Source organism: Strigops habroptila, chromosome 1 (genome assembly GCF_004027225.2).
Source record: "Strigops habroptila isolate Jane chromosome 1, bStrHab1.2.pri, whole genome shotgun sequence".
Lineage (NCBI taxonomy): Eukaryota > Metazoa > Chordata > Aves > Psittaciformes > Psittacidae > Strigops > Strigops habroptila.
This window is the reverse complement of record NC_044277.2, coordinates 112974891-112989036: the sequence shown is the minus strand read 5'-3', so window position 1 is coordinate 112989036 and position 14146 is coordinate 112974891. Positions and strand designations below refer to the sequence as shown.

The 14146-nt window shown below is 41.5% G+C and overlaps 1 protein-coding gene across 20 annotated transcripts in view; it reads left to right on the top strand.

Moving 5' to 3' along the window:
• The window catches only part of LOC115607365 (supervillin-like), a 138686-nt gene extending 130653 nt beyond the window's left edge, over positions 1-8033 (top strand). For all 20 annotated transcript variants that reach the window (XM_030484682.1, XM_030484721.1, XM_030484714.1 and 17 more), the window contains 5 exons: positions 641-796; positions 1199-1342; positions 5542-5663; positions 6475-6630; positions 6752-8033. In XM_030484682.1, the coding sequence (XP_030340542.1) occupies positions 641-796; positions 1199-1342; positions 5542-5663; positions 6475-6630; positions 6752-6838 (665 nt within the window). In that variant the 3' untranslated portion in view covers positions 6839-8033. The remainder of the gene's footprint in view (positions 1-640; positions 797-1198; positions 1343-5541; positions 5664-6474; positions 6631-6751) is intronic.
• Positions 8034-14146: the final 6113 nt, after the last annotated feature.

Here is a 14146-nt window from a genome sequence, read left to right as displayed (position 1 = left end):
CTGGTCTGCGATATTGTGAGATTAAATGTAAAGCTTTTGAAGAACATCTTGGTAGTTGAGATGACCCTTTCAGAGAGATGCTTCCAAAAATCTACTGACTTAAGTAATACTGTTATAGGAGGAAAGTGCTGGAAAACCAAGTGTTTCATTTTGTTCTCTCCCCCTTCTACAGCCCCTCTGTATTCATGCTGCACAGATCAACAATTAACACTGTTACCAACACATTTTGCTTCTCTTCTGAAGGGATTTAGGAGGCAGTTCTGCACACAATTCTTGTACGGTCTTTGCTTTGAAACTGCCAACAAAGGTAGCAGGGGAATTGATTTACCAAGTGGAAAATTTGTCAGCTAAAAAGTAAACTCTGAGATGGGCTTGCTTCACTTAAGCTGCAAAACAGCCAGTTATGAAATGGCTGATAGTAACTAGCCAGGATCAGATTCAATCTGATGGCAGGCAGCCTTTTAGCTCAAGTTCTTCACAGCTGTTGCTAGTCCTCCAGCACATCTGGTCGTCTTCCTTCATTTTTCAAAAACTGGAAAAATTACAGTCACTCTTAAAGCCAATTTTTAAAAAATTATTATTTACATTCATCTCTGCCATTTTCTATTGAAAATCTTCTAAATTTTTTTTTTCTTTAAAGATCCTGGAAAGTTTAATTTCACCCCCCGCCTGTTCAGCCTCAGTAGTTCATCGGGAGAATTTTCAGCCACTGAGTATGTTTACCCTTCAAGAGACCCTGCTGTCATCAATTCCATGCCATTCTTGCAAGAGGATCTTTACACTGCTCCTCAGCCAGGTATGTGCTTTAAAATATTTAAGTAACAGGAAAACAAATTAGTGTGTCCTGCGTTGGGCAGTGAGTCAGTAACTGTAATCACTGGTAAGGTGATTTTCTCAGGAAGATGTGTGCATGTGATACTTACACAACAGTTAGTAATAACAGTAATTTTTCCATTATAAAGATTCTGAGAACTAATCAAATGTACATGTATCCAAAAAGTTTGCTATAAAAATGCGTTGTTTATATCAGAGAATCTGAATTCAGCTGAGGTTCAGCTGGATGAATAACAAAAGGGATTGGTAAGCTTCGAAATGATCCTGTCCTGATGCTGGCAAGCATGCAAGACTGGGGTTATTTAGGGGATTCTAAGAACTAGTTAGTGGCTGATGGTGAATTTGTTATTTTTTGGCTGCACAGCACTGTTCCTTGTTGACAATCACCATGAAGTGTACCTGTGGCAAGGCTGGTGGCCTGTGGAAAACAAAATTGCTGGATCAGCTCGAATTAGGTGGGCTACAGACAGGAAATGTGCCATGGAGACAGTGCTCCGGTACTGCAAAGGTAAAAGATTGCTGTGCCTGGCTGTCTGTGTCCTACTTTTCCATGCATTACTGTCCCTAGCTGAAAAGTACTCTGGTGCTCCTCCAACGTTATCACTAAACATCAATGCATTTGAAGATAGAATCTCCACTCCTTCTTAGCAAACAGTTTGTCTAATAATGGCATTGTTCCCAAATTGCCAAGATACTCTGCTGACTCAGTTCTCGGAGGAAAGGCTTTATTTCTCTTCTGTGCCCCCACTGTGGGAGAACACTTCAGACATCAGATCCCTAAAAGTGAATTCTGAGAACACAGCCTCTTAAACTTCAATGCTTTGTCTAGCTTCTCTTAGAATTCATAAGCTTCTATGTATCAAAGGACTGAGTGAAGATACTGTCTGCTGATGTAACTGGGTTTTGATTTAGTGAGGGAAGTGGAAAGACTTTGAAGATCAAGAACAAGTCTCACACGGAAACAGATGGCCATTGGAAATGCTGGGGCACAGAGCTAAGTCTCTGTGCTCATTTCTACAAGATAGAGTTATTGCCACTCAGATTCAAGCTGCAATTGATGATCATGTGAGAGTACACAGACTAGATTATTTCCTGGACTAGTAGAGTTTCTTTGAGACACTGTAATGCTTTCCTCTACTTCATCTAAGGTTATGTGAGGCTAGGAACAGACCTTGCATCTTCTGATAGAGAATTAATAAAGGGAGGTGTACCATCCAGGAGAGAAGGCATAAGTAAAGCCACTGTTCTGTTAATTCAGAGCAGTTTCCCACTGTGAATAAGTCACTAGGACTTAATTCGTGCAAACTATATCCTCTTGCAATGAAATCCTGATCACTTATAGACCTTGAGACTTCATGATGCCACTGATTTCTTCTGTAGCAAATAAACTTTACAACTTTACAACTTGTGACACAGCTGGTGGTAACTGTCATCTTGTTCCATAGACATTTGTATATTTGAAGAGTTAAAGCAATATCCCTATTGGATTCCACCCTTATGAAGATAAGCCAGTGTCTCCTTCCCAATCTGCAGGTGGAATAGGAGCAGGAGCAAGTGTTGTGTTTCTACCCAGTTGTCTTGTGTCGCTGAGAGGAGGTAGTAACACTTGACAGGAGACAGCTGAAAACCAGGACTGGAGACAGCGAAACGTGATCTTTATTGAACTGCATTATTGCTCTACATGGTTCACCCTCTGGTGTCCCTGGCACTGCCCTACCAAACAGCAGCATTTGTTTAGGAACAGGGTGCTAAAGACAGGGCAGTAATTGGAAGAGTCTTTGGCAGTTACTGCTGAATTCCTTAAAGAGGCCAGTTACTTGTTCTCCACCACCCCCAGTTTTTGCAAGTCAGGAGGAGTGAGATGCATTTCTTTGAAATCATTTCATACAATGTGCTTCACAGCAGAAGTGAATGCCAGCATAGCATCCGTGCAACGAAGTGCCCAGAGGTGCTCAGCAGGCTACTGAGAGAGATGGAAGTAAGATCCTGGTCTCTCCAGTGTTCCTGATACAGTGCTGTAATCTGGTAATGAAAATCATGTTTTCTGGCCCCAGCAGACATGGAATAAGATACATATGCTGAAATTTGGATACTTTTCCAGATTTCTGGAGCTTCATTGAGTTCAGTGATGGGAAAAAGGATTGATACCTTCTGCATTGGATTGAATTTGCTGCATCTGAGTTTGATGCACAGTGGAAAGCACTTCAGTGGCTCCTCAGGGGTGTGAATTAGCACATGTTCATAGGACAAGCTTTTTTGTTGGGTGCTTACTCTTCTATTTCTGACCATGACTTTGCAGCAGTTGTGGCATTTTTCCTTTTTGTGATGGGGCAGTTCTCAAGAGCTTTGGGCTCTGTGGTTGCATAGATACAGAGCAAATTTGCTACTGTTAAAGACTGATTCTACTTGTACTATTTCTATGCTAAAACAGATGTGAACGTCTTTAGCAGTTTTTTACTGTTCCAACTATGCTGTCCTGGTGGTCTGTCATTTTCACGATCTGCAATTCTGTCAACCACTTCAAAATTTCATTGCATCAAGCTGTCAGGGCTGACTAGCTCTTATGTGTGGCTACTTATCAAGATGGAGAAATTGAATTTCAGGAGATACCAATGCTGCTGAAATTACTTTGACTACCAGAATATAGTTAAGTGATCAGAAGCATTAAAATGCTTTTTTCTTATTTTTCCTCTCTCCATTAATTTCCTCATCTCTTCCCACCCCCCAGCTTTGTGGACTTATTTGTCGGGGGTTTTTTTCTTTTTCTGGCTTGCAATGTTTAACTGTATGATGGTATGAAAGAGATTTGATTGATTGGCAACTCTGGGTATCTCGTGAATATACCTATCAGTTCTCCTTGAGCATAAACCTTATTTAACTTGTCAAAATACCTTGAAAGTGTTTCTGTGGTTTTATCTGCTAAATCAGCAGTCCGGAGAGCTGAGCTGCAGACTGCTAGGGGAGGGAAGAATCTGGTGTGCCCTTCAGTAATTCTTAGTGCGGAGATCAGCTTGTGTTTAGGGCAGAGTTCATGCAATAAAAATGTTTCTCCACTTTACATACAAATTCATCTTGCTTGTACTGGAACATTAGCAAATGCCACTCTCCTTTTATTTCTTGGCTGAATTACTAAGAGTGGAGCAGTGCAACTAGACCAGATTCACACGTTTTTTAAATGTAAAGTTTTTAAGTGGTTCTTGGAATCATTCATAGTAGAATGAAGAAATAAACCACAGTGAAAATATGTGGGAGAGAAGGCTTAAAATCAAATATTCAAATGATAAATCTCCTGCCTAAATATACAGTTAAGGCACTCACATTTTAATACATTTGTTAGACTGCTCCACAGAGCTTCCATCTCTAGTATTCAGTTTCATGTGAACATATTCTCTCTTATCAGTTTGCTCCCAACTTCTGATGTAAATCCAAACCTGTAATGTTCAGGTTTTGCAGACCTAGTGGAACAACGATGTCCAGGCAGGGTCTCCATTCGCATTCAGCACAAGTTATTGCATGAGTATTCTGGGGTGCTCCTCAGCAATAGGGAGGAGGGAGTTGTGTTCTTTTTGACCGTCCTGCCTGACAGCCCAAATGCATCAAGTGCAGGTAGTGAATACAGTGAAAAACAGGGTCTTCTGTAATGGAATTACACACTCCAGAGGAAATCTTAGTGCATGAAAGATGCTCTGAGATTGAATGTAGGGAATAACAGAATTCTGCAAGAATTAGTTTTTAGGGCAGCTACAGTCCTTAGAAGTGAGGTGGTATCGTGTTGCTCTGTTAGTTTCACCTGGACTTTATAACCTCTTCAGCTTTTCCACTGTGTACGTGGAAGAAAGATTTGATTAGACTGAGTTGTTTGAATCCAAGTAAGATGAAAGTACAATATTTTTGAATGATAGCTCCTCCCAATCCCTGACTGCCTGTCTACCTCTTTCAAATAATATTTGGAGTTTATCAGTGCTTTTGAATCCTTGGGGAATTAAATCATTCAACCAGTAGGGCTTTTTTTCTACCAGTACTTGGCATAATGACTGTAACTGCTTAATCTGATACAGCATCACTCCCAGGCAGGGTTATGTCCATATCCTGCATCGTGTGCACGCATGCATGTTTTAAAGAAGCAGGACTTTAAAAATCATCAGCAATTGCCATCCAGCTAGTGCAATACCTCTGTTAACTTTCAGATCCCATTCCTTCGAATTTGTAATACCAAAATTATCGTGTTACACCTCAGTATCCCAATTTAAGAACAGTTTAAACATTCTCACTTAATCCTCCAAGTTTAAGCTTTATTTGCTGCTGGCAGGACACTTCTGCCGAGCATACCAGAAGGTTTTATTTACCTGAATTTGGTTAATTTCAGACCATCAGACTCTGCTTACTCTATTCTAATTCTATTTCTGTAAGATAAGAAATAACATTGGGTTAGGAAGTAATGGGGGGGATTTTCAGCGTACATGGTTTGATCTTGGTGGTCAGACACAATAAAAGGAAGATTTAAGAATACCAATAAACATGTTAAAAGGTGTCATACTGCATTTAAAAAAACAGAACGGTGGAATTTATTCTTCCTGCCTTAAATTACTTCAGCTTTTCAGAAAAGAATCAATTAAACATGCTTACAAGGTAGCTTTGGATAGTGGGTGACATTGTAAAATATGGTACCATTTGTAATTTCTCCTTCTCTATTTTGACTGGTTTTAGGAAAAAATGTAAAGAAGCCCCCCAAATCCTATCTAATTCATGCTGGCCTGGAGCCTCTGACCTTCACTAATATGTTCCCAAGTTGGGAACACAGGGAGGACATCGCAGAGATCACAGAAATGGTAAATCTTTTCGTTGCACAGACTGTTTCCTACTGCTGGTAATTGTGTCTCGTGTTGTCAGTAACATTGGTTGGTTGTGCTGTCAAGCCCCAAAATCCAGAGGATGAGCTTGGAAATTACAGTTCAGGAGTCTGCACAGGAAATAAAATAACAACATAGCTAAATACTGACTGGGAGTGTGGATATCGGAGGCATTCCTGCTTGTTTTTTCATGTAACTTCTCATTCTTTTTTGTTAGAAATGGGAAGAAAGTGTTATCTGAATCATCTCTTAGAAAGAGATGTGCTAGAATTTAGCAGAACAACTGTTTCAATCCTGTGAAGCACACAGCAACCTGCAGTTCTGGTCTGTCCTTCAGGCTCAAAGTGCAGGAGAGCAAAATACCTCACAAAGGATCAACTGGCTGCGAGAGCTCCAGCATTGACTTCCCCTCCCGGGAAACAGACTCACAGCCAAATTATATGAGACTGTTTAAAAGCCTTCAGTCAAGGGGCATCTCAAGGCAAATGACATTTCCTGTTTTGTAAGTCTTCTGCAGCCATCTGTAGTGCAAAATGCTGGCTTCATGACTAAACACAGAATTCAGCCTTAAACCAAGATTCTAGGAGTACAGGGTGTCCTGCTAAGCACAGGCCGCCTTTTAGCTGTGAAATCGTTGTAGGAAAGGGCTGTGTGCAGAACTGGAAGTATAGCTCTGTGCTCCATGGGCCAGGCAATGCGGGTTGATCCCGTGCCATCTGCAGACTGCGATGGGAGCATTCGGTGGTTTCAGCATTGTGATCCTGTTCTCTGTTTCCTTTTCTTCCTATAGGATGCAGACGTTTCTAATCAGATAATCCTTGTGGAGGACGTGCTGGCCAAGCTGTGTAAAACAGTGTATCCGTTAGCAGATCTCTTAGCTAGGCCTCTACCTGAGGGAGTTGACCCACTGAAACTTGAAATTTATCTTTCAGATGAGGACTTTGAGGTAAGGAGAGAATAGGTGCACTGTTACTCTGTGCATGTGTGTCTAACCATGCTATGCAGTCACTTGACAGTTTTGCTACTTGTGTTTTTACTAATGGTATGTCCTCTCATTTTAAATGTAGGTTGCATTAGAGATGACGAGAGAAGAGTACAATGCACTGCCATCTTGGAAGCAGGTTAACCTGAAGAAGGCAAAAGGACTTTTCTAAGTTGTGTTTATTGGAGTGAATACTAAAGGGATGTCAGTTTTCACTTTCTATGCCCTTTAGAAGAATTGTACCCCGCATTTACAGAATAAATAGAAATAACCTGAAGTTATTAGTGACTACCTGTCTGGAGGTGTGTAATATTATAAAAGGCCAAGAGAACTCTTTGGAAACGGAATTCAATTTTGACTCTTAAAGGTAACGTGGTTAAGCTCTACTCTCCTATGCACTTAAACAGTAGTTTCTTGAGCTACTGCTGCAGGTGTCCTTTGGCTATATACAATACTTGCCATTTTTGTTTTTGAAGAAGTTCTCTTTGTAAAGTGTTATTTTGTTAGTTTGTGGATTACAAAGAATTTATATTTATATAAACACATAGAACAAGTATGTATTTAACAATGCAATATATATTCACTTTCAAGACTTTCATGTCAAAACTACAGAAGAGTAGCTGGATGGCAGTTGCTTGTACTGAATTAGCTATACCACCAATATGTATCTCCTACGCATTCTGAAAAATTTCTCTTTGCAATAGCTAATGAATTGTTCTCAGTGCTGCTTCAGGTGCTAAACTGAACAAAGCGTTTGTATTTATAGCATGGATTTCTTGAGAAACTATGTGAATCAACCTTTATACTTTATTATCCAAAAATGTATAGTGCCTTGTTTTTTGTGTACAGTTTATATACAAAAAAAAAAATTGGTCTGCATTTTGAAGATGGCTTAGAATGGTCTCCTACATTACTTTTATAATAGTAGAAATAAAAACATCTCAGTTTCTAATCCTTGTTGTAAACATTAAACATGTCTTTTGTGATATGAGAACCAAAAGTAAAAGCTTCTGAATAAACTCTTAGCAATGCTCTGACTTGTCACTACTTTGTACTGTAACCTGTACTAAGTCATTGGAACCTTCCATAACATGGTATTTTATCAAAATATTTTAATCTTTGCTATCTGCGGGTGTTGTACAGAGTTATAGTTTGAGAAGCAGATAATGTAGAAAGTAATCAATGTATGAGATAAAATTAGGTCATGCAACACTTTAATGCTCAATGTTGGAACAGTCACACAACTCCTGCATCCTTTGGGTTTCCCTGTTTTATACATGAAACCAAAATTATTGTGCTGGTTTTCAAACTCTGAAAAAATCTTTTCAACCTTTGTGCAATTGGGAGTAAACTTGAACTGAAAAGGAGTATGGCATCATGTCCATTCTTTCAACAAGCACCAGACTCAAAATCATTTTCATTCAGCTAATTAGAACATTGAATAGAGTAATTGAGTAAAAAGTTGCTATTGTTTGAAATGTTTTTCAGGCATTTGGCATTTTTGTTAATCACTTGTGTGGTTCCCCTCTGGCAGCCAATGGAATTCACATTTTCCTTCCTGCCAGTATAAGTTTAGGTCTGCCCTGCAGCTGTTCAGAGCTCCTCCTGCCTCCGTAAAAAGTTGTTGCTCTAGTCATTCTCCTAGGTCCAGGGCAATGAATTAGGCTCTTTGAATGTGTGGGGTATAGATTTCATCAAGATCTGCAGTAAATATTGCTCCATAGTTAAAATTAATCTTGTTTTGACGGTGGGTTAATAAATTGAAAGCTAGCCTTCAAGTAAATAAATGCAAAGCCTAGAAATACCCAAGTGCTATTCACGTGACCAGAGATACTACAGGTCACTTTTCAGCACTGGTGTATTTCCTTTGTAATGGTTTCTGTCAAGAACTGAAATGAAATACCCAAGAAAAGGGTAGCAACAGTATTCAGAGCCAAGATGCTTCTTACTTAGCTTCCAGCAAAAAAAGGTGTTTAGATGTCTCATAGTTCATCAGAGGTCCTCAGCTACGCCTTCTGCATGGAATTGTTGTTTGGAAAATGCAGGGCTTTATAGCGACGAGTTTATATTTCAAGCACTGAGAGGTTTCCAAAGTCACTGATGTATTCATCTAGGTATTTTTGCACCCATATATTTTCCTCTTTCCCCCTCTCTGGTGATAGAATCAAGCAGGAATTAAGTTTTATTTATTCACGTTCAGTCTGTACCATGGGGGTAGCAGGTTCCTCTGTTTTGATTTCTCTCTCCAACAGAGAGCTGATTTGCATTGCGTGATTGACCTTGGTTTTTCCTCTGTCATTTGCTTTTGATTTTGAAAACACCGTCAGTCCTCTAAGTGCTGCTGAAGGGCAACATCCACCCACCCTTAAATCCTTCAGACTCTCAACTAAACGATAAGCCAGCACAGGGACCTGCAGGCAGCGAAACATCATTCAGAGCTGTCAGCTCTCAGAGTTCCCGTAATTGTTACACAATTTGGTATCTCATGTCCCAGTTCCAGGAACCAGGACACAGAACCCAACTTCCTCCTTCGGTGCTTTGCCCGAACAACAGTGCATAGGGAAGCTTCAGGGGTTTGTGGAAAATGGAGTATTTTGTTGTCCTTAATGTACTTGTTATTACCAAGATGCTTTCCTGAAATGTGAAGCTGACAACAGAAAGCAAGTCAGTGTAAGGCCCCAGACAGAGCTGTGGGTTATGCTTTAATTTTGTGTTACCTTCCCTCTCTGCTGTGGGGATGCCATTTATGGTTGGAAATTGGAAAAAGCCATTAAAATCTTCTTGAACTGTTTCTGCAGCCCTGTATGGAAAATACAGCTGAAACAGGTTTCGTCTGGGTAGGGGGTTGGTTGTTTATTTATTTGTAAGGGTTATCTAGTGCTGCTTCCTTGTTTCAAATAGACCCCCAAGAACACAATGTGTAGGGTGAATTCAGAGGCAGAGTACGTGGTACAGGCACCCCGTATGTGAAAAAGGCAGTACCTTAGACACAGCATTCTGCATTTTCTGTCGATCTCACAGCTTCCAGGCCCTGAGCCATGATTCTTATCTCCTATGGTTTTAAACCACTCAGTCCTGACTCTTAAAAATACTGCTCTTTGATTACACAAGCATTCCTGCACACGTAAGGGTTTGGAAAGGTGAATGCATTACTGTGCCAAAACAGCAAATAAAACATTATGTCTGAAAAATCTTCAGCCTCTATATGCTTCAGCCAGAAGAGGAGAGAAAATGGAAGGTAGGTAAGTAGGTAGGGGGAGAAAAAACAATACTAATCTTTAACAGTTTGGGAGAGCTGGTTTCTGTCCGTCGCTGTCCCACCAATCTTCCAAACAGGTTTTTAGCTGAGCAGCAGTTTTTGACCCACACACACAACTGGTGGAAGCTGATTCTGAGCTTCCCTGTAAGCCTGAGGTGCTTTTGTGGGATGGGGGCAGCAGAAGGCTGCCACAGTGCAGCCCTTGGCGCTGCAGAGCCCACAGGGTTAAAGGCTTTGTCTGACCCTTTTGGGCACAGAGTAAGGATGGTGTTCAGCCAGTCAGCACTGCCTCTGGGAGCACATGAGCCACCTTGGGTAGATGAACACCTTCAACCTTCCTCCTGAGACTGAATGTGTGAACTGATCTTTGATGGGGATGAAGGAGGTTGGGATGCAGTGCTTGAAACACCAGGTTGGTTCTCCCTCCTCTGGTCTCATATTTATATGCCCTGTAAGGTTAATGCTGATTCTATGTTGTTTTTCTGTGATTTGAAGAGTGCAGCAAAATGAGCCCCTGGAAGAACAACTAACTGTGAGTAACTCCTCTTTCTGCTGCTGTCCTGGTGAGTTAGCAGCTAAAACTGCACAAAGAACAATCTGGAGATTCAGTACAGTTTCCCCACTCATGCTGGCTCTGTGGGTAAGTTTTGTTAAAACCTGTGACTGTGGTATTGTCATAGTGTTAGTTTTTCTCTATCTAATCCAACTATCCTGGTCCTACAATAATATTAGAAACCCAGCTAAAATATTTGAATAATATTTTCCCTTCACTTTAAGCCTTAGCATGTGTGCTGTGCTGGCTTCTTGCTAGCAGTATTTTTCTGGGCGCTGACTTCTGAACTTGGAGGTGAACAGTGTAAAAACCTCTCCATGGATACAGGCATGGCTTAAATACCCAAGCAGTAAGTATGGCAAATCCCAGGAAGAAAAGGATGAAGCAGCAGTGGAGAGGAGGGCAATCCTAGGGATCATGCTGGCCAGCCACTGCCCTACCTGTGAGGCAATCTGGTACCTCTCCAAAATCAGTATCTCTTGGTTTAGCAAAAGCGCAAGGCATCCTATTTGCTGTGTGCCTCACAAGTGGTCTTAAACTCTGGGTTTGGCAGCCCCAGGACCTGTTCTGTGTCAGGAATGATTCATGTAGGATTTTCCAGTTTGTTTTTGTGAGACTTGTGGGTGGATGGGGGACGTATGGAGCCAAGTGGCAGTATTTCACCAGGCGTGCAGCTGGCAGCCCTATCTTATGGGGAGGACAGCTCTCCTCCAAGTTCCTCTCTGCTTTGGAGTGGCCAAAAGAAGCATGGACTGGGAGCCAGTCATGCAGGGACTATTCCTAGAGCTGGAGAAGCAAGCCCAGCCAGCCCATAAAGCTGCATGATCTGAACCTGAAGTAAGGCAGACCTTTATCTCTGGCTTGTGCTTCTCCTGACATGCAGCATATTTCAGAGGAAAAAGAGAGAGTACCATACACTGTGTGCACACCATCATGTTTCCTGCAGCTGGGCTACTTTGCCTTTGAGTGCTCCCTGCCCTTTATTCCTTGGGGAATAGGTACAATGTGCACAAGCACCAAGGCAACAGGCACACAGGATCAGCAGCAGGGGCTGCACCTCCAAGCACTTTCATGCCAAATCTTGTGCTCTCTCTAAGGATGTGCAGCCCAGGTGGTAAAGATGGGCCCATCCTGTTTCAACAGTTGTAAGTAGGGGCAGCCCCATGACTTGAGGTCCACATGCAGTCCTGATGCACTGACAAAGCAGAAAGCACAGTGCCACTTGCATAAAGCTTTGTCAATCGCTCCTGCTCAATGTAGCCACTCAGATTGGCCACAGGAATATATTTTCCCAGCAAGGACCAGACTCTGGACAAATTTTTTACATTCTGTTGCTAAAAGATATAATATTTACAAAAAAGAAACAGCTTTATTTCCTGCTTTTTCATCACAATAAAGAAACCAGGGTATTGGAAGAAAACTTTCCTGTGTGTTTTCAAATAGTGAGTAGAGTCACTTGTAGAGATTATAAAATGCTACTGAACACGCACCTGAGGTCCTGGCTCTGCTACATGCCTGCCTGCACACAGTCCTGGCCCTGGTCTGTGACCCTTGCAGTCGTGCATCTCTATGCTTGTGGCTTTACCAATCTAACCAAGGTGGAAGGGGCCTTGAGGAGTTATCTATCCTGGATGCCTATACCATGGCTGTAAACATTACCTAAACCACCCCAAACTTCTGCTCCCTCCTCTGCAGGGACCTATCCATGGAACTACTCACCAAGTTACTGAACCAGAGAAAAGACCTAGAGCACACGCACTGCTGGAAAGGCAAGGGGAGGCAGGAGAAAGCACCTCGCAGTGTCCCCATTTCCCGTATTACTAGCTGATACCAGTTCAGCTTCAATTTTGCACTCCAGCTGTGCCAACCAGTACATTCATTTTCCAGTTGCAATTGCACAAGTGATAGAAGCACTCTGCTATTTAATCCCTTTAATTTAGAAATACTCTGTATAAAGTGGTAACTGTTTCTGTGTGCAGCTATTAATTGTTTTTATGTAGCCAGTAAACACATAGTAGCCTTGATACGATCGCTACCCTTGGTAATGGTGACTGCCTGCAACGAAAGGCACCTGCTTCCCAGCTCCAGAAATTGGATGCTGTGTATAATAATGTTGTTGAAGTGGTAACACTTTATTATAAGTGCCTCTGTTCATTCACTCTATGCTTTATAAATTGCTCATGACTTACAGACAGAAAAGTAATTGATTTGGCTTGGTTTATTTATAGAGACCCAGGCAATCATTTATTGCATTTCTATAGCTTTTTTTGAACTTAACTCATTTATGTAAGTAGTTTCCCAGTAAAATCTCAGCTAGTTCTAATGCTTTTTTCTTTTTCCAACTCTGACTGCTACCTTCACTTCACTGAAGCCTTACAATTTAAGTGTGTGGGGTTTTATTAAACAATTCTAATGTTTATATTTCAGGAATATGATTGCTGGTGCCTTACTGTGTGGTGGGATGGTATTCCCCACCCATCCTCAATTCTTTCCAAGTGGTTTATTAGTGATTTGGGAAAGATGATTCTCTATTTCAGAAAATATTTCCAAAATTTGGCTGCAGACCAGAAGCAGAACCATGCTGCACCATACCACACCACATCAGTGGCATAAATACTAAGGAACGTGGCACACTTCACAAAGGAAAACTGCCAGAAATAGTCTGAGGTTTTGACTTTATCCAGAGGCCTCTGGTTTACTTTAGCATCAAAATTTCCAGCAAAACAGGCTTAATTTCTGCTGTGCTTTTTGATTTAGATATAGCTGTGCATTCTGCCAACACTCACTGCTGGGTGAGCAAAGACTGGCATACAAAATTCGCAGAGGCAGATGAAGCACTCAAGGCTGGAATTAAAGTGAAGCACTAAAGGGCCAGCCAAAATTACACAGGGCAGCAGCAAGAACGAAGTTTGGGAGCCCAGAGTCTGAGCAACAGAGGGACAAGCTGGAGCCCTTCAGGAATGACCTGTGAAGATGAGATCCTCTGGAACCACCACTGGTTTTGGCACCAGTTTGAACAGAGACAATAACACAGAAGAGGATACACAGTTTGCCCTTAAAATATATGCAAAGACTCTATAAAGTGAGGTTTATGAGGAGTCCGTATTGGTTTAACAAATTAGATACTACCTTATCCAACACACCTCACTTGTTGATGTTCATGGGCCATAAGACCAAGTGCTAGATGAGTGTGTGGTTTTGTATTTGAGGATCTTACCACAGCTGCCTCATTTCTGATGACACAGGACAGGCAGCAGTCTGTGAGAGACTGGTAGCAGCAGATTCGCTTCCAGGTTATGTTTTCAGAGTGAGATTGGCCCTTATCAGACTCAAACAAGTGTGAAAGTGGAGCTTCTGGAAACACCTTGTGCATGTGGCCTATTTACTCTGACCCTGAGGCATCACTTACAGGTTTGTTTCTTCCTTAAGGATATACACCAAATCTTCCCTTTTCTCAGCCAAACTCATTAAGAAAAGTTAGAAAGGCTGCAAAGCAGCATTTAAGAAAGGACTGCACCATGCATGGGGAGGCTGGAAGAGCCCAGTGAAGGCAGGCGGAGGATGTTTGCTAATGAGAAAGTGTTCCTGGTAGAAGGGATAATGATTGAGCCATCTTGGAAGGGAAGAGACAAGGAAAAACCATTGGAAAAATGCCAGCACAGTGTGAT